Source organism: Haliotis rubra, unplaced genomic scaffold, assembly GCF_003918875.1.
Source record: "Haliotis rubra isolate DU_JTF1 unplaced genomic scaffold, ASM391887v1 Scf1354, whole genome shotgun sequence".
Classification (NCBI taxonomy): domain Eukaryota; kingdom Metazoa; phylum Mollusca; class Gastropoda; order Lepetellida; family Haliotidae; genus Haliotis; species Haliotis rubra.
The window spans coordinates 104223-130457 of record NW_025765286.1 but is presented as its reverse complement, the minus strand read 5'-3'; the positions used below and the strand labels follow the sequence as shown (position 1 = coordinate 130457).

Genomic DNA, 26235 nt, shown 5'->3' with positions numbered 1-26235 from the left:
AATCATGTCTTAGTTGTCATTGCTGCTAAAAAAAAAGATCAGAGGACGTCCCAATCTGGTTCATGTCTGAGTGACCTTTCATCCGACCAATCTGAGCACTGAGGTCTGGTTTTAATCAGGTTGTGTGGCTGTGTTTCCAGGGTGCCAGAGTGTATGCTACCAAGCTGCTGCGGGTGTTGTTGAGGACAGGGGTGACAGGATTCAGTTCATGGGGCATTGAACTTCTCATCAGTCAGTTGTATGACCAATGTCAGGCTGTTGCTATGGCAGCAATCAACATCATTGATGAAGCCTGTGATGTTCAGGTGAGGCTTGTTCCTTCTATGTGATAGTATCAACTTCAACAAGTTTTTATCTTCATCTAGGCTTTATTCCCAAGTTAAAAATGAAGCAGAAACGGAACCACTGGCCCAGACTTGATTATTAACATGCAGTTGAAATATTGTTGAACCAAAACAATACTAACTGTGCTTATGTATTTCTATAAAAGAGGTCAAAGGTATCAGTTTGGGTTCTATTCGACCATTTGATGTTGTATTTAGCTGTGTGATCTGTTCCAGGTTAACCTTGACTCCCTAGTGAAGTTGCGTCCAACCTTTCTCCACCTCGGTCATCGTGGTGTGATGGTTCTGTGTCGTTTCCTCTCCACACATAAAGGCTTCAAGGCCCTAATGGATGCTAACTTTGTTACCAATGAATTACAGAGATGGGAGAAGGTGGGTACAAATATGTCTGCAATTTTTGCCACTGGTCCAAAATTTGCCCCAGTCTAGTAAATTTATCTTTGGTCTTGTAAGCACACCTTACATTAGGCCATACCCAATTATGGAATGTTGTTTTTTGATTGGTTGAAAATAGAATGGGTGGGGCTTGTGTTGCATTATTGCACTGAATTGTTGATTTATAATTTAGCCTGTGTTTTTTGTGTGTTAATTATAAAACAAGTGAGCTGAACTTTTTATTGATAAAAACTGATTTCAGTGTGTGTCATTATTTATGAATTCAAAAACATGAAAACTGATATGCACGTTTCACAAACCTGCACAGTTTCTCTTTTAAACCCTCCATGGATAAGAAAATGTATTGAAGTCAGTTCTTAAAAAAATGATAATTACCCACCCATTCATCTCACTCTTCCACTTTGAGACTGATGTTCCCAAACAATTAGACTTTTTTGTTTATACCAGACTTACAACCTGCGGTATGTCAAGATTGTTGAGGAGCAGCTGAATGAGGCGCTGACCACATACGAGAAGACATACCAGGGACAGTTCACTCGGCGGTCAATACAGAAGTGAGTACACCACACAGTAGCAGAATGGGATAGGGTAACCTCTTACTTCAAGCCATAGTTCGTCATGTCGGAGACCTGGTTTGATACCAAACCAGTGCATTAAGGGATCCCTGTTGTGATATTGATAGGATTAGTGTTGGGAATTGGTTAAAATCTCATAATTGATGATTTGTTCATTAAAACCGATCAATCGTCGAAAATAATTGGTTAGCGTCATCTATCAAATTTGTCCAGTTTTTTTTTTGCAAATTTCACGTCTTTAAAGGATGACTAGTATATTAGCAACATAAATTTCCTTAGTCTTTAAGATCAATTCAATCATGACTTGGAATGACCTTATAGTGCTTATGAAATGTAACAAACAAAACCAACCTTGTGATAAGTATTGTTAATGCAAACAAGTGTTCCAAAATTGTTTGTGTTCAATTATGACAAAACATGATTGATTGCTTGGTCATTTAGTCGTTGCGACCAATCTTCGATTATTTCAATTAATTGGACCACTACTATACAGGATATTGTTAAAAGTTGCAGGGATGCATAGTCACTTATCCTGTTTATGGAAATATCCTCAATTTAAGTATTTTATGCTTTTCACTTTTATAATCCAAGTGATGAAATTTGGTTTAGCTTTTGTCATATTGTGTTGTATTGTGTGTCGTTTCTGTACATGATTGTTCATGCTCCCAACAGCTGGGTTGTCTGGACATGATTTTATTATTTTCATGTCACTATGTTGAAGCTGTAATAGTCCTGCAATTTAAAGCTACACTGAATAACTGACTGCATTGCAGACGTCCTAAGAAAGATGTGTTCCTTCCTGTCCACCTGTATGGCCAGCTGTGTCAGCATGATGAAGGCCTTGACCTGCTGAGGAAAGAGGTCAGTGGTCATTACATAATGCTTAAACTGGGACATGAATTTTGTTTTCATAGAGATCATCCTTGGGGTACATATATGCATATTCTGCGGCTGAAAATGTCATGTGACAGTTGTATCAATGTTTTAATAAAAATATTGTACAATAAATACAAATCTTTTTTATCTATTATACGGCCCCCACCACATGGAGTTACCTCCCTGCTACGCATGCACAGCCAACCAGGTAAGCACCTAGGCCCGTATCATCATTCCTTCTGCTGTCACTCAAGCGTTCACACGTTTTCCGAGTTACTAGCTGATTTACTTCTGTTGAGAAGAATGTCTGAGACTTCAACAACTGTATGTATGGTCTTTATTCGTTCTTGAGAGAACAGTTTTATTGACTTTGCAGTCTGTTATTTCTCATTTATGTGACTTTGTATTAAATTTTTACGCTAGCTTTCCCGTGGTTTACGCACGTGTTGCTATTCCATGGCGGGAAGTTTAGCGTGCCACGTGGTTGAAATATTGCGTTATTAACCAAGTATTTCATCTCGCTGTCGATATTTACGTAATTTTCAATGTTTTGTTCATGTATATTTATGCTGCTGTGTTCCGCCGTTAGCTACATGCTTGCGTGTTTGCTTTCAGGCGTTTACTGGGTGTACTGTCTGCGGGCAGAATATCCCTAGAGCTGATAAGCATGACAAATGCTTGTGCTGTTTAGAGAAAGCAGGGCATAACCCTGAAATCTGCGAACTGTGTATGGCCTTTTCCCCCTGGGCCCAGAAGAGACGGGCGGCTGATTTCCTTTTTTATAAGGAATTGCGGGAGGCGGGAGGGGAACTGACCCAGGAGGTTCCCCTGTCCAAGGCCAAAAAGGCTAAACAAGCTAAACCTAGGTCTTCGCATAAGTCGCAATCCCAATCTAGTGGTTTTGATATGTCAATCATCACTCAATTGTTTCAGCAGCATATGGACTCCGTGAAGTCCCTTGTTCATGAGTCCGTTGGAGGTCTCCGGCAGGAATTCCTCGCCCACTCTGAATGGGGGACCGAGATTCCGGGGGTGGGATCGCCAAGCCCGGCTAGATCCCTTAGGCCTGGAGGTGACTGTTGATCGTTTGCCTTTGGCTACAGGTCCAGACGCCTCGGCTACCCCGGAGGGGGAGGGTTCGCTCCCAGTCCCCCTCTCGGTGCTGGCGCAGGGTCTGTAAAGGATTCCTGGGGTTCCGGTCCCTGCGCCCACCCACCCCATGAGAGCGGAGAAGCCGGTTCTGTCCGGGCTTCCTCCCGTGTCTCGGGACCGGGGTTCGAGTATTGTGTCGGTTGCTGGGCGGTTCCCTTCCCCTTCCCGCCGGCGTCTGTGGCTCGGCCTCCCACCGGGTCGGGGTTCGGCTCCTCTTCACGTGGAGACCCGAATTCTGACTCGGGCTCGGCTGCTGAGTCTCTGGAGGTTGGGGAGGTCGAGGAGACGGAGGGTACTTTCCGTTTCTCGTCGGCTCTCCGGGAGTTTAGGCAACGTATTGCCGAGTATATACCCCAAGCCGCGGTGCCGACATGTCGCTCGGACTCGACTGAGTTCCGCCTGCGGGTGAGGCGTTTGCCCCTAGGCAACCCTCGCAGACACAGCTCCGTATCTTGCCTTCCCTGGTGCAGGACGTGATGGATCCCCTCCTGGTTGGTTCCGGTTGGAACCTCTGGTTCGATTTACCCGAACTTCGTTAAGAGGTACCAGCTGGGGATGATTCTCTGTTCTTTGTGCGGTGGTTGGCGAGTGCGTGTTCGCCCGGTCGCCCTCGGGGGAGGCTCGGCTTCCTCAGGTGCAGCCCCGGCTGCTAAGCAAGGGCGGTTAGTTCCACTGTTTGCCCTAGCAGGCGCCCCCCTGCAGCAAGCATACCGGACTTATGAGGAAGTCTACCGGAATGCCATGCAGCAGGTGCGGGTAGTAGTGGTCCATGAAGGCGTACCTTTCCTCGATCAAAGGTCGGCTCTGGAGGCGGAAGGGAGCACTGGGGACGTTTCCCTGAATGTTGTTCTGCTCCGCCAATTATCTGAAGTGCAGGCCCACCTGGCTGCGAGACTCTTTGCAGTCTGCCACGTCTACGGTGATGTGCACAGTCTGGGGATGCGCACAAGCTGTGGCCGTCTACATCCCGTTATTCAGCAGCAACACCGCAGACCTTGCTGCCCCTTCCGTTCGGCTGGGGCGGCGTTGTTTCGGGGGCACAGCAGGTCATTCAGGAGGCTGCTGCAGCAGCTACCTCCTTCAAGGATTCTAAGGCCTTGTTGGAGCAGCAGCGGTCTTCTTCGCTCCCGTGCTCCTGTAGCGGGTTCTTCCTCAGCCTACGCCCAAGTCTGCCAGTTGGCCGGCTGCTGGGTAGAGGTAGGAGGAGCCGTCCCGCCAAAGGTAAGGGCAAGGAGCAGGCCTCTTCGCCTGGCTCCCAGCAGCCTTTTCGCTGCGGTCGCGGGGTCTGCCCGACCTCCCGTTAAACCTGCAGGCTGTCAGTTCATCTGCAGGGGACCACTCACGCCCTCTCTTACCAAACATCCCAGTGGGGGCTTGCGGAGTGGGAGAGGCTACCAGCAACACTTGGGTGCTATCTACCGTCAGTGTCGGCCATCTACCACTGTGGAAGCGAGGCCCACCAGAGTTCACCGGCATACATCACACTCCGGTGCCATCATGTCCAGTCAAGGTGGGTATACTGCGCGGACGAAGTTCAGGCTTTGCTGGACAAATCCCCAATAGAAGCATACCACCGGGCAAGGAACAGGCGGGGTTTTATTCCATGTACTTCTTTGTTCGAAGAAGGACAGCGGGTTCCATCCCATTTTCATTTTCACCTCAAGGGGTTGAATCGCATGATAGAGGTTCCATCCTTCAAGATGGAGACGCACTTCGCTTCGGTGATCTCCTCCGTTCAGCCCGGCGATTGGCTTACGTCGATCGACCTAAAGGATCGTGTATCTTCATGTGCCAATTCATCCATCGTTCAAGCAGTACCTCTGGTTCTAATCTGGCGGGATGTATTACCAATTCACGGTGCACCCTTCGGCATAGCCACTGCCCCAGGGTGTTCACCAAACTCATGTTAGTGCCGGCTACCCTCGCTTAAGGTCACAAGGAAGGCGTTGTTACCCTTACCTCGGCGACTGGTTGCTCAGCTCTCTAACTCAGCCAGCGAGCCAAGACTCTACCCACACGGTGATAGACATTCTAGTTCGGCGGGGTGGATCATAAACCTCAAGAAATCCGACCTGGTATCTGGTACCAACCGGGACTTTTCTAGGGGCGCGGTTCACATCTCACAAGGTCTTGTCTCTTTGTCGCCCGACCAGGTCACCAGAGTGCGGGGAGATGGTGTATTCGTTCCTCTCCCTACCCCAGGCACCAGCGCAGAGTTGGCTCCGTCTACTGGGTCATATGGCGCAACTATCTCTGTAGTGTGGGGAGCTGGTTGAGGATCGCCCTATACAGCAAGCTTTGGCGAGTCTGTGGGCTCACTCAGAGGGATCTAGAGAAGTGTCTCACAGTCCCGGTGGTTGTCTCCTCACCTTCAGTGGTGGACCAATGTCGGGAAGCTCTCCAAGGGGTCCCTTTGGAATTCCTGATGGCAGCTCTTACAGTTCAAACCCGATGTGTCCCTCAAGGGCTGGGGGTGTTCTGGGCAGTCTGTCGGTTTCGGACTCTGGTCGAAGCTGAAGCCCACCTTCACATCGTCTTAGAACTGAGAGCTGTGCGGTTGGTTTTCGGCTTCGGGGGCATGTTCAGGGCCAGGTGGTTCGTCTTCAGTTGGACAACCCGTGCGGCCATGGCGTACATCCTGAAGCAAAGGCGACACGGTGTCCCTAAGCGCTTCTTCGGAGGCGTGGGAATTTCTCCTCTGGTGCGACCAGTCGCGACTGTCAGGTGATTCCTGTTTCTCTCCGGGGCTGGAGAGCGGGAGTGGAGTGGGCGATCTCTCTGAAAAGAATTAACTAAACCTGCAGAGGTTTCCAATTCTTTGAAGAGAGTAGATCCTTGAACCAGGGCCAGCCCACCTCCCGCAATTCTGTTCACTGATTTATTCAGCAGAAGGAATGATGATACGGGGGCTAGGTGCTTACCTGGTTGGCTGTGCATGCGTAGCAGGGAGGTAACTCCGTGGTGGGTTCCATATAATAGATAAAAAAGATTTTATTTATTGTACAATATTTTTATTAAAACATTGATACAACTGTCAGAGGACATTTTCAGCCATTGCAGATGTTATAATTGTTATGGTATCTGTAGGACTTGTGGAAAATAATTTGATTTGTAAAGTTAAGGGGCGGTGGGGTAGCCTAGTATTTAAAGGCCTCGTGTTGCTAGGCTAGTATTCCGGCCCAGTATTTCTGGAATATTGCTAAAAGCAGCCTAAGCCTCACTTCTCTCACTGCAAGGTTAAGCTTAATGGGTCGGGAGCAGGTTCACTTTGGATACTGAATTACCAGTGAAAACAGCAATAAAAGCAACTCACTACACATCACCATTACAGTCCTGTGACACCTGAAATCATACTGGTTATGGCTGTTAATAAGGCACTAAGCCTCCACACCATTAAGGCGTATGCTCAAAGCACTTTCAGAAAATGTAAACACCCAGAATATGACAGGAAGCAAGCTGCCATCATATGTGTTGGTGTATGTGTAAGTGTTTGTGTTACAGGAATGTGTGAAGGAATACATCCAGCACATCCACAGCCTTGAGCTCCTCAACGACCAAGACGTCCTCAAGCTGAAGATTGCTCTTTGGGCAGTGGTAAGTTTTCCTTGGACTTTGTTTCGTTCCTTTTCTTTTCTTAAAATTTTAGTAAAATTGAAACGATACAGAGAAGATTAGCACGGCCCCTGCGCAAGGATAACACGCAAATTCGTGGAGTGTTCCATATTTTCGTGTTGTATATAATAAAGAAGTTTAGATCCATACCATACATTGTTATGCTACCTACTTTACAGCTAGGAGGTGTTTATAACCCTTCCCAGACACCTGCTCTAACTGAGTACTGGCACCTGCTTTATGTCTGTGACTTTCTCCCTGACAGTCACTTTAACCTAGACCTTCATATACTCTCTCCGTGAGCCTCATAATGCTTTATGCACCCGTTATGCATGCAACTTTATTTTAACCAAGACCTGAATTTAATTCTCTCCCTGTCACCTGCTCGGTAACTTGGGCTTCTTCATAACTCGCTCCCTGACTGTCACAGGGCCATGTGGGAACATCAGCAGATGGGGTGTCGTGGCTGGATGAGGAAAACGTAATCCCCGAGATCATCCGACTGGCCGAGGAGTGTGGAGTATTCTCAGTCCGTGGGTATGTACTGCAGTAGTGACCATTAAACCTGAGGTGTTTCATATGATGACCTTTATAAAAGCTTCTGTAGTGTGTCCGGCTGTCAGTTGACCTGTCAAACATCTGGCAGCATTACTACCGGTTAAGCTTCACTTAAGTTGGCTGATAGTAGCTTCACCACTTTCAGGGGTTTTTTGGAGGGAGGGTTTGACAAAGTTGCGCCCCAGGAAAACAATGCCTCCATATACAAGATATAGTGGTTAAAACTTTTAATGATATGAAGTATTTGTTTCAGGACTGCATTCTATGTACTCGGGCTGTTTGCATGCACCAGGAAGGGTACAGAAATTCTGGCCCAGTACGGCTGGGAGTCACTGTGTTACGTCCGAGGGGACAAGTGGCCTGTGACGCTGGAACAGGGTTATTTCCCCTTGACTCTAGGTGAAGCCGGCAGTGTAAGCAATGTGAGTCTACTTAGTGCTTTCAAGCCGGACGTGGACCGCAGCCAGGTGTCCACTAACACACAGTTGTCTTTCATTCAAGAAGAGGGCAAAGGGGATATATCAGATCAGTCTTTCACATGTGATAAGTCAGACACTCAGTCGGTGACAAACATTCCAACAAGTCTGGAGAAACTTAATGGTACCAATTCAAATGGACATTCACTTGGGAGTATACCCAAGAGTCGAACTTTGCCCCTTGAATCAGGGGACTTTAGCAGATATCAAAGCATGCCTGTGAGATCGCTTGCAAACGGACAGACTCACCCAATGGTACGTGTTCGAGCAGCAAGTGATGATGGTGATTCGTATGTGAAAGCAAACAGTTCGTCCATGAACTCATCAGTGATAGAGACATTTAGTGAGACTTTCAAGGAGAAAGCTGTTATAGGTGATAAGTTACTTACAGCAACGACCAACTCGGAGAGGCTGGAAACAGCAAGTGATCGGGCCTGCCTGAAAACTGTGATGAGAAGGGGAAAGAGAAAGAGATTGTTTTTAAAATAGGGGGGTCAAATATACTTCGTGATGATCGCAGTAGTAGTGAGAGCTCCCACAAAAGTAAAAGCCGGACTAGTAGTTTTAACACAGACTCCACAACTAGTGGAGTGAGCTCATGTGACTCAGGAGCCCTGGCTGGCGGCCTAGGGCTCACTTCGCTAAGTCCGATTGCAAGTACGTCTTCTCTCAATACAATAGCATCAAGTCAAGTAGCAGGTCAGCCTGACCCCAAAGAACCAGTCCACCCTTCATCTGTTCAGCGTCGACTTGCAAAGTTGACTCGAGTTCCTAGTCTGCGACGACGTTCCGCTGCTCCCGCCCTCGGTATCTACCCAGCAAGCCATTCCACCGATCCCTCCACATTCACAAGTCACAGAGATGCTGTTGGGTATGCCACCTTGCGGATAATCAAACGGAAACGGACACTCAGCTCTGAAGGAGACTCTGATCCAGGTCCCGGGGTTCCTGCTTTTGGTGATGGATTGATAAACAGAACATACAGTACTGAGTCTGATAGCAGCGTCGACAGCAATATCTGGCTCAGGTTAGTTTGGGTTTTCTGTGTATTGGATATTATATAAAACTAAGGAATAATAAAACATCATAAGTGACGTATCAAATGTAAAATACTGTTACTTGAGATTTCAGTTGGATTGGGTTTGTCATGATCAAGTCATAGATTTGCTGTGTTTTGCTCTGAGTTTGCCAGAACCTATGTTTTTGCTTTGTCACAACATGTGTTCAGTATAAGAAAGGTTTGATCCTTTATGGATGATAACTTCTTTATTATATAGATGCGATGTTTCGTATAGATTCTTATACCATTTAACATGTTTAAAGCACGAGTGTTAGGAAGAGTAGTTAGCATGGAGACATGTCCTTTTTATTTATTTCTGAACCAGACTATGACTGAAAGAATCATTTACTCCTCTGCGTCATCCTGTTCATACCATTTGTGGAGCCCATGTCCAATGATATTAAAATTGTGATGTTGCTGGAATATTGCTAAAAGCGGCGTAAGACTGAACTCACTCACTAATCCTGCTCATCTCCTGTGTTATTTGCAGCAGTATACGCCGGAACATCAGCAGTGCCTCACTGCCTGACTATGATGGCCAGCAGTCGAGTCCATACAACACTCTCAACAAGGCCATCATCCAGCCCCACACCTCCACGTCAAACTTTGTGGGGCTGTGTCTGCCTGTTGATATTTACATGGTGTTTGAGGTGAGTCGCTCTCAAGGTAGTCTCTGGCATTTACAACTTACGATGATTGTGGGTACCTTTTTCCTCCTGTAAGATATGGATGACATATATTTTGTGACCATATTTTGCTATTATGTTTTTTTTACCAGGGAGAATATATTAACATAGATAACTTGGTCTTGTTGCCAGGGAGAATATATTAACATAGATAACTTGGTCTTGTTACCAGGGAGAATATATTAACATAGATAACTTGGTCCTGTTGCCAGGGAGAATATATTAACATAGATAACTTGGTCTTGTTGCCAGGGAGAATATATTAGCATAGATAACTTGGTCTTGTTGCCAGGGAGAATATATTAACATAGATAACTTGGTCTTGTTGCCAGGGAGAATATATTAACATGTAGGTTCCTAATGATCTTGTTTGATGGCAGGTTATTGAGGGAGAACTTGGATCAGCCAGGTCAATCTCTATCACTGCATCGCCAGGAGACAGCTAACATCATGGACAGGGGAATATATTAACATAGATAAGTCTCACCCAGACAGAGACAGAGAGACTATGTTAGACTAATGATCTTGTTTGATGGCAGGACAGAAATCTGCTAATTCACTCACCTTCATGGACAGAACAGGGTAAGTGGAGACAGAGTCTCACCACACGGACAGAAATGTATCACCTTCATCGTGTATGTAGGTACAGAACAGGGTAAGATTCACCCTCATGGACAGGGAACAGGGTAAGATTCACCCTCATGGACAGGGAACTGGGTAAGTTTCACCCTCATGGACAGGGAACTGGGTAAGATTCACCCTCATGTATAGTGGACAGGGAACTGGGTAAGATGCACCCTCATGGACAGGGAACAGGGTAAGATTCACCCTCATGTATAGTGGACAGGGAACAGGGTAAGATTCACCCTCATGGACAGGGAACTGGGTAAGATGCACCCTCATGGACAGGGAACAGGGTAAGATTCACCCTCATGTATAGTGGACAGGGAACTGGGTAAGATTCACCCTCATGGACAGGGAACTGGGTAAGATTCACCCTCATGTATAGTGGACAGGGAACTGGGTAAGATTCACCCTCATGGACAGGGAACTGGGTAAGATTCACCCTCATGTATAGACAGGGAACTGGGTAAGATTCACCCTCATGTATAGTGGACAGGGAACTGGGTAAGATTCACCCTCATGGACAGGGAACAGGGTAAGATTCACCCTCATGGACAGGGAACTGGGTAAGATTCACCCTCATGGACAGGGAACTGGGTAAGATTCACCCTCATGGACAGGGAACTGGGTAAGATTCACCCTCATGGACAGGGAACTGGGTAAGATTCACCCTCGTAGCCAGGGTAAGATTCACCCTCATGTATAGTGGACAGGGAACTGGGTAAGTTTCACCCTCATGGACAGGGAACAGGGTAAGATTCACCCTCATGGACAGGGAACTGGGTAAGATTCACCCTCATGGACAGGGAACTGGGTAAGATTCACCCTCATGGACAGGGAACTGGATAAGTGTCACCCTCATGGACAGGGAACTGGGTAAGATTCACCCTCATGGACAGGGAACTGGGTAAGATTCACCCTCATGTATAGTGGACAGGGAACTGGGTAAGATTCACCCTCATGGACAGGGAACAGGGTAAGATGCACCCTAATGGACAGGGAACTGGGTAAGATTCACCCTCATGGACAGGGAACTGGGTAAGATTCACCCTCATGGACAGGGAACTGGGTAAGATTCACCCTCATGGACAGGGAATAGGGTAAGATTCACCCTCGTAGCCAGGGTAAGATTCACCCTCATGTATAGTGGACAGGGAACTGGGTAAGTTTCACCCTCATGGACAGGGAACTGGGTAAGATTCACCCTCATGGATAGTGGACAGGGAACTGGGTAAGATTCACCCCTCATGGACAGGGAACTGGGTAAGATTCACCCTCAGCCAGGGTAAGATTCACCCTCATGTATAGTGGACAGGAACCTGGGTAAGTTTCACCCTCATGGACAGGGAACTGGGTAAGATTCACCCTCATGGACAGGGAACTGGGTAAGATTCACCCTCATGGACAGGGAATAGGGTAAGATTCACCCTCAGTAGCCAGGGTAAGATTCACCCTCATGTATAGTGGACAGGGAACAGGGTAAGATTCACCCTCATGGACAGGGAACTGGGTAAGATTCACCCTCATGGACAGGGAACTGGGTAAGATTCACCCTCATGGACAGGAACTGGGTAAGATTCACCCTCATGGACAGGGAACTGGGTAAGATTCACCCTCGTAGCCAGGGTAAGATTCACCCTCATGTATAGTGGACAGGGAACTGGGTAAGTTTCACCCTCATGGACAGGGACAGGGAACTGGGTAAGTTTCACCCTCATGGACAGGGAACTGGGTAAGATTCACCCTCGTAGCCAGGGTAAGATTCACCCTCATGTATAGTGGACAGGGAACTGGGTAAGTTTCACCCTCATGGACAGGGAACAGGGTAAGATTCACCCTCATGGACAGGGAACAGGGTAAGATTCAACCTCATGGACAGGGAACTGGGTAAGATTCACCCTCATAGACATGTTAAGATTCACCCTCATGGACAGGGAACAGAGCAAGCCTCACCATTATTGTCAAGGAAAGTTATTCCATTTTGGACAGGTTTGGTCTCGCCATTATGTTCAGGAGAAATATCATCATCATGTACAAGATACAAGAATGGAGTAGCTCACTATAAATGTATTTCCTTGTCAACAAAAACTGTTATTTGGCCATTATTTATGTGACGTTGATGCACGTTGTTAATTTCTTAAACTGGAATCAAGCACATCTCATATAGAAGCGGATTTTATTGTGTTTCAGAGCTCAAGCTGACCTACAGTGTACCACCTCTTAAACCAGATGTTGATTTGGAGCATTCCGCTGACGTCTGTATTGTCTGTGTTTCCCAAGAGTCGCACAAGTCCGTGTCCCATGATGCACTATCTCATGATGGTAAGTTTGCTGCTAAGTGGTCTGAATCTTGTCCTGGTATGCAATAATCTCTGTCCTTCAAATGATTATTGTTGAGCACTTCTTGATCTATTTGATGCTTGGGATTTATTTCTCTTTAATTTTTTAATCGAGACAATTTTAGAACTGGTGTGAATTACTGTAAGCATGTCATTGATAGCCCATCTGTAGACAGTGAAACGTGAAATGATGTTATCTTGACTTTCAGATATCCCATCAATAGAGTGATAGAAAATCATATGTTTAGTCCTCCAGTAGAGGGCCCCGTTCCACAAAGCGATCGTAGCGCTAAGATGATCGTAACTCCCATACTTTAACATAGACTTACGACAGTCGTAACGCTATGATGATCGTAACTCCCATACTTTAACAAAGACTTAATACTGTCGTAGCGCTATGATGATCGTAACTCCCATACTTTAACATAGACTTAAGACTGTCGTAGCGCTAAGATGATCGTAACTCCCATACTTTAACATAGACTTAAGACTGTCGTAGCGCTAAGATGATCGTAACTCCCATACTTTAACATAGACTTAAGACTGTCGTAACGCTAAGATGATCGTAACTCCCATACTTTAACATAGACTTAAGACTGTCGTAGCACTAAGATGATCGTAACTCACATACTTTAACATAGACTTACGACTGTCATAGCACTAAGATGATCGTAACTCCCATACTTTAACATAGACTTAAGACTGTCGCGTAGAGCTAAGATGATCGTAACTCCCATACTTTAACATAGACTTATGACTGTCGTAGCACTAAGATGATCATAACTCCCATACTTTAACATAGACTTAAGACTGTCGTAGCACTATGATGGTCGTAACTCCCATACTTTAACATAGACTTACGACAGTCGTACCGCTATGATCGCTTTGAGGAACAGGGCCCTGATAATGATAATGTATAACTAAACCCATAAACCCTGCAATAGCCTGGGACTAACCTGTGAACCTTGATCTACAGATATCCCATCAATAGATGGGGTTACTGAGCAGAAGGTGGACCTGGCTAATGTTCAGAGTTCACACGGGCTCAAGACAGGACGACCAAGAGTGGAGAGCGTCAACGATGCTTCTTCAACAACTCCCGGGAGTGTCACCAGCACAAACAGCACAGACTCAGGTATGCAATACTTTCTATCTGATTCTGTTTGTGTGTTGTTCACACATTAAATGCATATTATTTTTCCTTATCCTGACTCATGCTAATTATGCTTGTCTCCTTCCTCTTGCGAATGATAGTGGAACACTTGAAATCCCTTGAAGTTCCCTTCTAAAAAAGCAGACATAAAATCACTTCCCCACAAGTAGTCTCCCTTTCCTCCCTTTTGGCGCCCTTATTGGTCACATGACCAGCCATGTTTGTCACTCTCTCCTTCTTCGCCCTTGAGGACGGTTGTAAGAGCACCTGGGTCCCTATACGGCACATATTCTTTTATATTTTCGGACCTTACATCAAAATTATTGCTGTATACGTTTTTTAGGATTATATTCTACATTACGGTTTGAAATTTTCTGTTGTTTGACATGTGTTTTCCTTATTTTTACATTTGATGAAAACCTGTATTCGTTGTAGGTACCGAGTGTCTGCGTCTGACCCTCATTTATTATGTCCTAATTGCACTATTTCATGTTCTTTCAGCTCTCGCTGTAAGTTTTGTGTAAATTTAACCTCTGTTGAATTTAATAATTACTTCTTTTTTTTCCATCCATAGACATGCTAAGGACTGGGTATGAAGGTATTCACAAATATTGTCTAAATCGAGTGATTGCGCTGATAACCGTGTGTTAACCCCTGCTGCAGACATTCATAATTCCAGTGAATTGCCGAACCTTTCTCGTGAGCAGGTCGCTGTAGCAGTGGTGAACGCCGGAAGCCATAAGAGAGCATTGTCTACTGAGCTGACCTCGTCGCAGATGAAGAAGGCAAAATCATCTTCTACGCAGAAGAAGAAGGCTACTACCATGAAGACTTCATTGAATTCTATACTCAGCTCTACGCAGAAGACAATGTCTTCCTCAGCCGAGATTGTTCCTCCAGATGAAGCAGACGTTTATGATGATCCACCCGTCACCATCGTCAGTAAGAAGACGAAGCCTGCTTCTACAGCTACATCAGCATTGTTATCAGCACAGACATTGACAGAAGACCTTCTATCAACGCAGACATCGTGTACCAGAGATAGCAGCAGCATCAACACTTCACAAGTGCAGCGAGCCTTAGATGACGTCTCTTCAGTATCAGATGCATCATCCCTGCAGCAGTCTCTTCAGACAACGCAGAACTTCAACCCGGGACTGTTCATGCAACAGTTTACAGACCATATGATGTCTACTAGCTTGCGTGAAGGTTCTACAATCTCTCCACCGCATCCGGATGAAGAGGGAAGCCTGCGCGAAGGCTCACGGACACGACGATCTTCCCCATCTGAAGTGAGGAGTCTGGACACCGCTACCAACGTCAGTTCAGCCGTAGACGCTCCGGAGATTGTTGCTAAGAAGTCTCCATGCAGGAAGAAATCGTGGTGTTCTCCTGACCCCACAGACGTCGTAGATATGAATCTTCATCTTCATCGCACTCTGACGCCCATCGAGAACCTGCGCGAAGGCACTTCTACAGAGAGGAAGCTATGTCCAGGAACCCACCTTCACGAAGACCTAGAGAATCATCTCTAGTCTCAAGGAAGGATACAGGATCGCATCGGGATCGCTCCGCCTGCGCGAAGCTCTTCATACAGATCATCCCATAGAGAGAGGGGAGATTACGTCAATCAGCCTTCGTGAAGGCTTAGGGAGGAATACACGGTTACACCTAGACCGTTCACCTGCATGCAGCTCTACATACAGATCTACATATAGAGACTCACGTCATTAGGGATCTTCCGATAGGGAAATGTCTAACTTCACCGTCTGAAGATAGAAGTCTGGAGAACTCTACTAACATCAGCTCAGCATAGCAGACCCCTCCGATGACAGTCACCCTGGCGTGAAGGAATATTAGCTATGTAAGCTCTCTCGGATGAAGGCCTGCATGAACGGTTACGTTTGGGAAGATCTTTACTGTCAGAAGTACCAGCAGTTAAAAACCTGGAGGATTCAACGAACGCCAGCTTAGCGTTAGCAGTCCACGATGGAGCCTCCACGCAGTTCCAGGATTCTACAGACTGCGCAGATACGGATCTTCCAACTTGGACCTTCATCAACCTGCGCGCAGGCACTCACGGGGAGGATTATAATTAGAGTCAGCATGTCCCGCCGTTCAACGATAGCAGATTTCCCCTTCATCATACGGAGCCCTTCATGATACATCAGGGTTTGAGATTACAAGATCATCAGTGAATCCTGTAATAGATATTCAAGATGGAAGATAAGAAGATAACGCAACTGGACACTACAACTAGATGTTGGCCATGTTGGATTAACACGTGGCTGAAGGAAGAGACACACACCTGAAGTAACGATGTCAGATAACATCCGATGAAACACTGAACATGAAATTTCATCACATGGGCTTACAAGATATCGAAGAGACAGTTAACAGCATTTGTCGCAGTTCCTCAAAGAGACATCGGTTACGGTCAACTTTACAGAACATCTGTATAAGATGACGACTGCAGTAAAGATTATAAAGTTGAAGAATACAGTCACAACAGACAGGTCACAGTCTGCTTACATCGGTACTTCGCGGAGAAAAATTTCGCGCGCTTCCACTCAGCCATCTATACACGTGTTCACTCGTGTAACTCTGGCACAAGCCGAACAGAGAGGTTACAGACAAGGCCGAGTGTTGACGAAGAAATCAACGACTGCACAAGATTCTACGAGGATCTTTTTCGTGCAACACCGGTGACGTCACAGTCACGTGCCAGGAAGTCGTCTACAGTTGTAAACAACTCTTTCAACGTGGGAAAGGCTCCATTTACAGTCCAGTTAGCAGGGTACAGCGTGGTTCGACTATCTTCACAGGTCATAGAGGACTTCCCCTGTCAGCAGATTTAATATTGGTTATCTGGGGACTTGCAGCGACAAGCGTGAGACGGTCAACTATAAATAGACTTCACATCAATGGCAGTCCCAGTACATCATAGATTTTTGCTGACCTAGAGACGACGTATTATGCATCATCGCTGCACAATGTTCGGATTCTGGTGACAACATCTTCATTACATATTACCGGAAGATTCCATCCGCATGATTATCATCTCTCCGCTTCCATGTCGGACATGGCAAGGGCTCCTAGATCCACGTACCTACAACGTAGGACATGATTGCAGTAGATGGCTAGTAATCTCCTAATCGGAGTTGGAACCAAAACAGGATCTTCAATTGCTGGGAATATGGCTCATCACACCACAGAATCACACGGTCGTCCCAGAGCATCGTTGGGTCAAGATGCTAAAACTCAGCTTTCTCCTGTTCAGCATCGGCGACGACCTGAACATCTACATGATGGCATGTCACATTCCAGGAGCAAAGAATGTCATAGCAGACGCCCTGATGGAATGGATGTAACATCCAGAAGTGTTCCGGTTCGTCATACAGACAGTAGGATCTCCGCTGATAGACCTGTTTGCAACAAAGTTCAACAAACAACTACCAACATTCGTCTCACCGATTCCGGATCCTCAGTCATGGGCAACAGATGCTTTAAGCATCTCATGGGAAGGACTAAAGGCTTACGCGTTTCCACCTCCAGCACTATTACCACTAGTAATACAGAAAATCAAGCAGACGGCAACGTTGCAACTGATTTGGGTCACGCCCTATTGGCCAGCGAGGGTATGGTTTCCCGTCCTCATACAAGAACTCGGAAGTCCAACCCTGAAACTACCAGAGTGGTCGAACCTGCTCATCCATCCACACACCAAGCAAGCTCACGGGATTCTGGCATTGTTCCAGCTACACACGTGGAGCGTATCAAAGCTTGCCTGAAGACTAGAGGTACTCCGCCAGAGCAGCGAAAGCAGTGACACTAGCTCTACGCAGATCAACTCACAACTTGTAAGACGACAAGTGGCAGAGATTTGAACAGTATGCAACGAGGTTAGGCTTTACAGTGGTAAAAGCAACCCATCCTCAAGTGGCGGAATACCTGTGTCATTTGCGACAGACGAGACACTTAAAAGGTTCAACACTCTCAATGTACCTGGCTGCTCTCAGCACAGTTATCATCATGAAGACGGGTGTCAAGCTGACCAAAGTACCAGATATACTGGCACTACTACGCTCGTTCAAGTTGGAAGACCAACAAAAGAAATTCAAGGCTCCTACCTGGGATCTCAATGTAGTTTTACAACATCTCACCAGTGATGCCTACAAGCCTCTAGAATGGACATCCTTTGAACTACTGACACAGAAAACGCTGTTCCTGATGGCCCTAGCAACAGCAGCACGGATGTCAGAAATACATGCTCTGGACTTTGAACGAAACGATTTGAAGCAAGACATCGTAACATCGTACATCTTGGACTGAGATGGGACCTTATTGCCAAGAACCAACTGCCCGGCCAGCCTGACAGACAGTTCCACATCCCAGCACTTTCTACAGTCCTTGGGCCACAAGATACAAAGGATTTATCCTTATGCCCTGTCAGAGCATTGAAGTCTACCTACAAAGGACGACGAAAATTCAAGCGCCTATTCATCCCCTTATCCACTGAGACGCCCACTGAAGTCTCACGGATAACTATATCAGTTTGGATGAAAAACGTTATACTAAGGGCCTACAAAGCAGCAGGGCTTGAGCCTCCACGAGCCTCCAATCCCCGAGAAGTCAGAGCCTTGGCGTCTACACTTGCTCTGCTTGGAAACTGCTCGATTACAACAATAATGGAGGGCTGCTTTTGGAATCGGACACAGTGTTTGCCAACCACTACCTCAGAGACATTGCCATCGAAGACGTCTCAGGCATTCACCAGATTAGGCCACTTGTTGTAGCACAACAACTAACAGTTCCACAAAGGTGCTGAGAAAAATCTCACCCTTTTATCACGTTGACTTGTGAAAACCAACGCTCTGGAGAGCAATTGGTTAAAGTCCATGCACATGTCTAGGACAGACTAGCATGAGTATTAGTTTATCTAAAATCCACACGGAAATGTCAGAAGTTTTGGAGAAATCTGACAAGTTGTGGTTCCCCCCAGACTCATCAGAGAGAAGTTGAAAGAACAGAATCTTCAACAGTGCCGTCATAAGTTCCCATGGGGGGCAATACAGGACGTAAATCAACAACCAGTGAATCCAGAACGTGGCCTGACCCACCACCGTTTCCGACAGATTCTGCAAGCATAATTAGCATAAGTCAGGATAAGGAAAAATATGTAATTTTCTGACTAAAAATGATATTTTATACTTATCCTGACTCATGAGGTAAGCCTTCCCAACCTCCCCTCTTATGGCACTCTGGATTTCCCTATAAATCCGGGTGTAGGGCATACATACAGAGAGAGTGACAAACATGGCTGGTCAATAAGGTCACCAATAAGGGCGGCCAAAAGGGAGGAAAGGGAGACTACTCGTGGATGAGTGATTTTACATCCGCTTTTTTAGAAGGGAACTTCCAAGGGATTTCTAGTGTTCCACTATCACTCGCAAGAGGAAGGAGACAAGCATAATTAGCATGAGTCAGGATAAGTATAAAATATCAATTTTAGTCAGAAAATTACATTTTCATGTAGAATTGTTTTTATACATTTTGACCAAGGCAAATTGTGCCAAGCAGTGTGAATAGTCAGAATCTGTACTGTATAGTGTCCAGCATTTCTCAGATCATGTGAATGCATGTTTAATGCAGATCAAAGTGTAATAATGATCAAAGTGCAATGCAGATCAAAGTATAACGCAGATCAAGGTGTAATGCAGATCAAAGCGTAATGCACATCAACGTATAACGCTGATGAAAGTGTAATGCAGATCTAAGTGTAACACAGATCAACGTGCAATGCAGATCAAAGTGTAAATTTGATCATAGTGTGTCCGTTTGGGGAGATTTACAGCCATATAAACTACCCCTGCTCTCCTTTCAACGTCCCTGTGTGAATGTATCCAGTGTGTTACTGTAATGAAGGTACGAGAAGTGAGAGGCATTATATGATGATTAATCATATGGCTTGACGTGTGACTCTACATGGACCATTATGGACTTTCAGCCTCCAAGAAACTGAGCGAGGAAAGCCCAAAGGGACGTAATCTGATTCGGAAGGAAATCATGAGACTGATCATTAACCTTGGCAGTTCAGTCGGGGCAAAGGGCACAGAGCAGGGGCTCCTCAGGTGAGGAACACTTCCAGAACACCTTTGTGGGGATCTTGGGTTAAAATGGTCAAGATTAATACGTGTTTATTATAAAGGTGGACCAAACTGATCAGGTGGTCAGTCTCAGTAACTTGTTTATCATCTTAACAGCTTGGATTGCTGCTTATATGAATCACAGGATTGTATTGTCCAGATTTGATATTTATATTTATATTACTGGCAACCATCATATTGCACTCATTATTTCTGAGTGTGGCTTTAAACAACAAACATATTCCAGAACGAACAAGCCAGTGGGTGAGTGTCATGCCACAGCCATCTTTCCCAGAATGTATAGAATAGAATAGAATAGAATAATACTTTAATGAATTTTCAGGAATTTGTGTTACATCAGCAGAGCTACTGACACATCAGAGATATACAAAACATATTTACATAAATTCATTGATTTAGGTATCTTCACATTTGTTTAAGAGAGATATGGTACTTGGAATAAAGGATGTACGGGCTCTCTTAGTTTTCACAATTGGAACTTTGTTACTGAGACCAGTTATTTTTCAGCCTGAAGCAGAAGTTCCCCAAAGCCTTCTGCGAACATGTGTTTTTACTCCGAGGTGTGTCATCTTCTGGCAACCTACTCCTTCCGACTGGCCCCTCGGCGCTTCATACAGGAGCTGTTTGATGAGCTGGACGTTACAAAGGTAAGATTATGTCATATATCAGCATGAGATACAGATGGACATCCATCTCAAATATGGGGGGAGGGGGAAAAATTTAGTGTGTGGCAGGTTTTATGGTGTTGCTTTCAACGCCATGTGATCAAAACTTGATACTTATCAATGGATATTTCCTGAAAAGCAATTTCTGTCATTACTGTGATATACCTTATTGCTGAAATGGCTTCTTTTAAATTCATAAGCTCACAAGTATCAAAGTTTTGTTATCATCATGATTGTCACGATTATATTTCGAGTGGCAATGTAAGAATCCCATCAGAAACACGTCCTATTTGTTGTCTGTTTACTATTATCAGTTACTGGAAGAGCCACGCGTGCTGCTGGATGTTACGGAACCAGATGAAGATGATGGCTTTAAGCGCATGACACCAATACACCAAGGAAGTCTCGACGCGTTCCCAGAATCCTCTGCATGACACTGGCACACTTCCCGTTTCTGTTCTCTTCACTATAGGCTGGACTAAATAGTCTACCCAGCAACAACATGATTGGCTGAACACAGGGACATAACTCTGTACGACCCTTTCATGGACTGGTCACATTCTGAGTGCCATTGTGTAGTTATCTCCCTTGAAACTGTTCTAGCACTTGATGTATTGACCTAAAGCAGGATGAGAGAAGATGGTGATCATGATGATCATGTTTAGTTGTTACAGTTATTCTTTACTAATGCAGGCTTCTGCATGTAATAGGGGTGGTGGGGTAGCCTAGTGGTTAAAGCGTTGGCTCGTCACGCCCAAGACCCGGGTTCGAATCCCCACATGGGTACAATGTGTGAAGCCCATTTCTGGTGTCTCCCGCCGTGATGTTGCTGGAATATTGCTAAAAGCGGCGTAAAACCAAACTCAGTCAGTCAGTCAGTGCATGTAATAACTGAAACAACAAAAGTGGCTATGTCACCAGCCAAAACTTAACAGATGATTGAGGGTAGCCTAGTGGATAAAGTGTTCACCTAGTTTGATTCCCAACTTTGGAACAAGACAACAAGACCATCAATTGTGTTTTCCAGTGCTATATTATGGTGAGGTTACTGAAATCAGTGTTAACCCTCGACACACACTTAGTTTGTATTTTACAGAATCAAAATGTTGCCCTTTGTATGATTTCATTTACATTTCATAACTATGTAGAAGGTAACAGGTTGTAATAATCTTTATGATGTTGGCTGTAAATATCTGATGATTAACTTTCAGTAGGTGTAACAAATTAACCTCTGAGGTTACCATGGTTACTGGTAATAGTGTCTGTGATAAGTTGTGCGATAATGTCATTCTCATGAGAGCCGTGAAAGTTGATCCAGATGAAATGTGTCTGTGATGCTTTTTACAATTAATGACGTAGTTTTCATTAAATATTAACATCAGCACTATTTAACTTTCCATATATTTCCACTTCTTTGTTATTAATACACAAATTTTGGACATGTTCTTTCAGACAAAAGGTGGATAATTGTTTGACTATGTAAATACCGTTACATTCATTTTAGAATTGCAATAATTTATTTTATGATTATCAAATTTTTAGAAACAAAATTTAATGTTCATATTATGATTAGCTTTCATATGGTGATGATCATGATGCATGATTTTCAGTATAATGTTGCCATTGTGTCAGAGATATTCCAGTGTGTAACAACAAGGATATGATTGAATATTTGTGCCATAATTCCTTGTTGTGACCAAAATTGAAAGTATGACGTGACGACGGTTTGGTGTGACGTCTTTAAACAAACACCATTGACGAGGCAATAGAAGAATGCAGGGAGAGTGACTGTAGACTTCCTGTGATGACCTGGTCATCTAGATTGAGATATCACTGATACGAAGATTACGTTTCCATTTTATGTGCTGGAACTCAACTCTTGGAATGTAGGCACTTGAATCACAAAGTTCAAAGCACCATAATCGTTGTAGCATTCTATAACAGACGCAGACACAGATGGCCTAATGGACAGAGAAGTGTCGCTGTTGTTGGCAAGTTTGTTTTTTGTTAGATGGAGGCTGTGTAGAAAGTATTGATGGGTTTTAGGGGTCCTGGAGATTTGCATCTGGAGTAGTTGCATGTTGGAAATCGCTAAATCTTTAATAATTTTTAGCATGAGGACCCATTGGCATTCATGAGTTCAAAACACTACATGTAGGTAAATATGTCTTTTCATCTGAAGTCATGGAATTGACCTTATCATTGTTTTCACTTTTATCACCTTTATCATTGCATATTTGTAATCGGAAATGAAATGGAAACATATTTACATGACTTATGCACTCTTCACTGATGCTGTGTCTGTTCTTGTGAAGTCTTCTGTTGTGTGTAATTTCCTTGTGGCAAGTATCATGTGTTTGATTTTGGTTTGAAACTAAGTGAAATGAACTTATGTGAAGTGACTGTGACACTGTATGAGAATAGGCTTATGCATCGAGCAACTGTCTCGATAAACTATTCTTTATGTTAGCATATCCAATCTTGCTCCCTTGTGTTCCATCAATTCATAGACACAAAGATTTATGAGCATGCCCTCTGAATATCTTGATGCATAGCAAAGCATTATACAGTTTGTTTGTATGGCAGATCTTACATTTGTACCCAGTTCCAACTGGGTTTGTCTAGACACTCTAGGTCGTTATTCAGCCCCAAGTCTGCGTACAATGTCAGTATTACCAAACTGGAATGAAAAATGCCCTGATCCATGTTAACACATAAACAGGGGAGTGGGGTAGCCTAGTGGTTAAAGCGTTGTCTCGTCACGCCGAAGACCGTTTCGACTCCCCACATGGGTACAATGTGTGAAGCCCATTTCTGGTGTCCCCTGCCAAGATATTGCTGGAATATTGCTAAAAGTGGTGTAAAACAATTATCACTCACTAACTAATGCATAAATAGCTCATGTTATAGCTCTGAGGAAATATCACAGATAAGCAATAAAGAGTAAGGCTTGTATTACTTCACCGAATGCACTTTAAGATACGTTAAATTTTAAAAGATTAAAAACTTAACAGTAAAACTCCCACTTTGAAGAAAGGAATAGATTTCTCCCAATTTGCATGTCAGGGGCAGTTAACTCTAGTTAATCCTTGGTAGATGGCTTTTTGTGATGAGCACCATCTATCCGTGATGTAATCTTCAGCTTTGTAAGGTATCCACATACAGATTATCAGAACATTTCATGATGAATTCTCATGGGATGTTCTCCTAATGCATTTTCATACAGTATTCTCATGATGCATTGTCTTGACACATTCATTCTCACAGTATCTCATGATGCATTCTCATGTGTCATGATGCATTCTAATAGTGTGTGATGATGCATTCTCGTCGTGTGTCATGATGCATTCTCATAGTGTGTCATGGTGCAGTCATGGTGCATTCTCATAGTGTTCTCATGGTGTCATGCTTCTCGTAGTGTCCTCATGATGCATTTTGGTGCATTCTCGTAGTGTGTCATGATGCATTTTCGTAGTGTGTCCTGATGCATTCTCGTAGTGTGTCCTGATGCATTCTCGTAGTGTGTCCTGATGCATTCTCATAGTGTGTCATGATGCATTCTCGTAGTGTGTCATGATGCATTCTCATGTTGCATTCCCTCGATGTCTCATACATTACAAGGTCTGTCGTCATGGTGCATTCTTCTTATGATTTTAAAACAATCCCCAAACCCGCAGTCAATGAGAAGAAATCAGTGACCTCAATCAGCACAATAATATAACCACTCAGATAACCGCATTCTGCTAGTGGACGGAATTTCTTTTGGTTTACGGAAGATATTTGAATGGTTAGTGAATATATGCCTTGGAATCATGGACTTTACCTATAATGTGTCAGGTTCAGTCTTAGTGGGCACACACACACTCACTCACTCACTCACCCAAGCACTCACTCACCCAAGCACTCACTCACTCAAGCACTAACTCACCCACCAACATGGAATGAGTCAATGCTGAACTGCATTAAAGTGTAATACAAAGAGGGATGTGTGACGCCCAGATATTACTAAAAGCGGCATAAAACCGAACTTGCACTCAAATATCTTGTACACTGTTACTGCTGCACTGTAGGTATGGTTGGTGTACACATGTGTATATCAATTAAATATGCTACCTGTCCTCACCTGTTTCAGAAACAAAGACATACATACTTACCCTGATTTGACTGGAAATGTTGGTGTTTGTGCTACCTTCCTTTGTATTTACTATCCGGTATCTGTGTGTGGGATGAATATCTCTGTCAGCCAAGCTCCTACTTAAAGGTGTTCAGTGTGTTAAGTGTTCATGTATGATCTCATGTTGAATACTGTACCAATACTGGCAGGTCCCCAGCTCCCTATGCTTGTCACAGGAGGTAGTTCAGTTTGATTGGATAGCCAGGTTATGTGATGGGCTTGACGTTATTCCACCCTGCGAACTCGTCATTGCTCATAACATCAACCACTAGGTTCTCAGGTATAGAGTCGGTTTCTTTAAAGGTTGCACTGATAAATGAGTTTGGTGTAACATGACAAACATGCATGTATTGAAAATGTTTAAGTGATTTCTTTCATTTCTTGAGACAGAAATATGCACATTATTAATTCCATATCATTTAGTTGTGTTTCCTTATAGTTTCTCCAACTACTCAATCATTCACAACCATTTTGAGGAGCAAAAACATAGCAACAAATTCCATCCTTTTAATTAAATGAGTTTTAATGTGATCTGCAGTCTTTTAGCATCTTTTACATTGTTTCACATTTTTACATTTGATTATTTGCATGTGCTTCATGATTTTCACATCATCCCACACCTTGTACCTTTACAAGAACTGGCCGATGTTGTTTCTGTAGAAATGTAATGAACATACCTTGTATGTGCCAAGTTGAATATATCATAGTTGTGATGCCATCTGCATTCATTAAGTGATAATCAGCCATTCTCATGTTCTCAGATGAAATGTGAAAAGACACTCAATGAAAGTATTCATGTAACATTAGCAGGTCCATGTTGTTCATGCATATATAGAGCAGGGTGTGTTCCAGGTAGGAATGATGTGACAGGACAGGTGAGCAGGGTGTACATGTATCAGGGTGTGTTCCAGGTAGGAAGGATGTGACAGGACAGGTGTACATGTATAGACAGGTGTACATGTATAGACAGGTGTACATGTATAGAGCAGGGTGTGTTCCAGGTAGGAAGGATGTGACAGGACAGGTGTACATGTATAGACAGGTGTACATGTATAGAGCAGGGTGTGTTCCAGGTAGGAAGGATGTGACAAGACAGGTGTACATGTATAGACAGGTGTACATGTATAGAGCAGGGTGTGTTCCAGGTAGGAAGGATGTGACAGGACAGGTGTACATGTATAGACAGGTGTACATGTATAGAGCAGGGTGTGTTCCAGGTAGGAAGGATGTGACAGGACAGGTGTACATGTATAGACAGGTGTACATGTATAGAGCAGGGTGTGTTCCAGGTAGGAAGGATGTGACAGGACAGGTGTACATGTATAGACAGGTGTACATGTATAGAGCAGGGTGTGTTCCAGGTAGGAAGGATGTGACC

At 44.4% G+C, this 26235-nt stretch overlaps 1 protein-coding gene, 1 long non-coding RNA gene and 1 other non-coding gene across 5 annotated transcripts in view; all 3 read left to right on the top strand.

Annotated features, from left to right (window-relative positions):
* The window catches only part of LOC124268004 (rapamycin-insensitive companion of mTOR-like), a 42913-nt gene extending 21459 nt beyond the window's left edge, over positions 1 to 21454 (top strand). The window contains 18 exon segments of the mRNA XM_046703003.1: positions 141 to 305; positions 561 to 716; positions 1188 to 1294; positions 2089 to 2176; positions 6845 to 6937; positions 7386 to 7492; positions 7767 to 8445; positions 8448 to 9016; positions 9540 to 9699; positions 10116 to 10144; positions 11924 to 11985; positions 12177 to 12215; positions 12550 to 12681; positions 13675 to 13833; positions 19859 to 19982; positions 20526 to 20553; positions 20555 to 20665; positions 20998 to 21454. Of these exon segments, the coding sequence (XP_046558959.1) occupies positions 141 to 305; positions 561 to 716; positions 1188 to 1294; positions 2089 to 2176; positions 6845 to 6937; positions 7386 to 7492; positions 7767 to 8445; positions 8448 to 9016; positions 9540 to 9699; positions 10116 to 10144; positions 11924 to 11985; positions 12177 to 12215; positions 12550 to 12681; positions 13675 to 13833; positions 19859 to 19982; positions 20526 to 20553; positions 20555 to 20665; positions 20998 to 21117 (2928 nt within the window). The 3' untranslated portion in view covers positions 21118 to 21454.
* On the top strand, positions 6968 to 7071 carry LOC124268007. Its single transcript, XR_006896178.1, has one exon. It is a non-coding gene; the product is annotated as a U6 spliceosomal RNA (small nuclear RNA).
* A 2671-nt stretch (positions 21455 to 24125) lies between the features above and the next one.
* LOC124267997 lies at positions 24126 to 26235 on the top strand. Of its 3 annotated transcripts, none has more exons than XR_006896174.1 (3): positions 24126 to 25709; positions 25769 to 25899; positions 25954 to 26235. It is a non-coding gene; the product is annotated as an uncharacterized LOC124267997 (long non-coding RNA). The 3 variants fall into 3 exon arrangements; XR_006896176.1 differs by having other exon boundaries at positions 24126 to 25791; positions 25828 to 25899; XR_006896175.1 differs by having other exon boundaries at positions 25684 to 25702.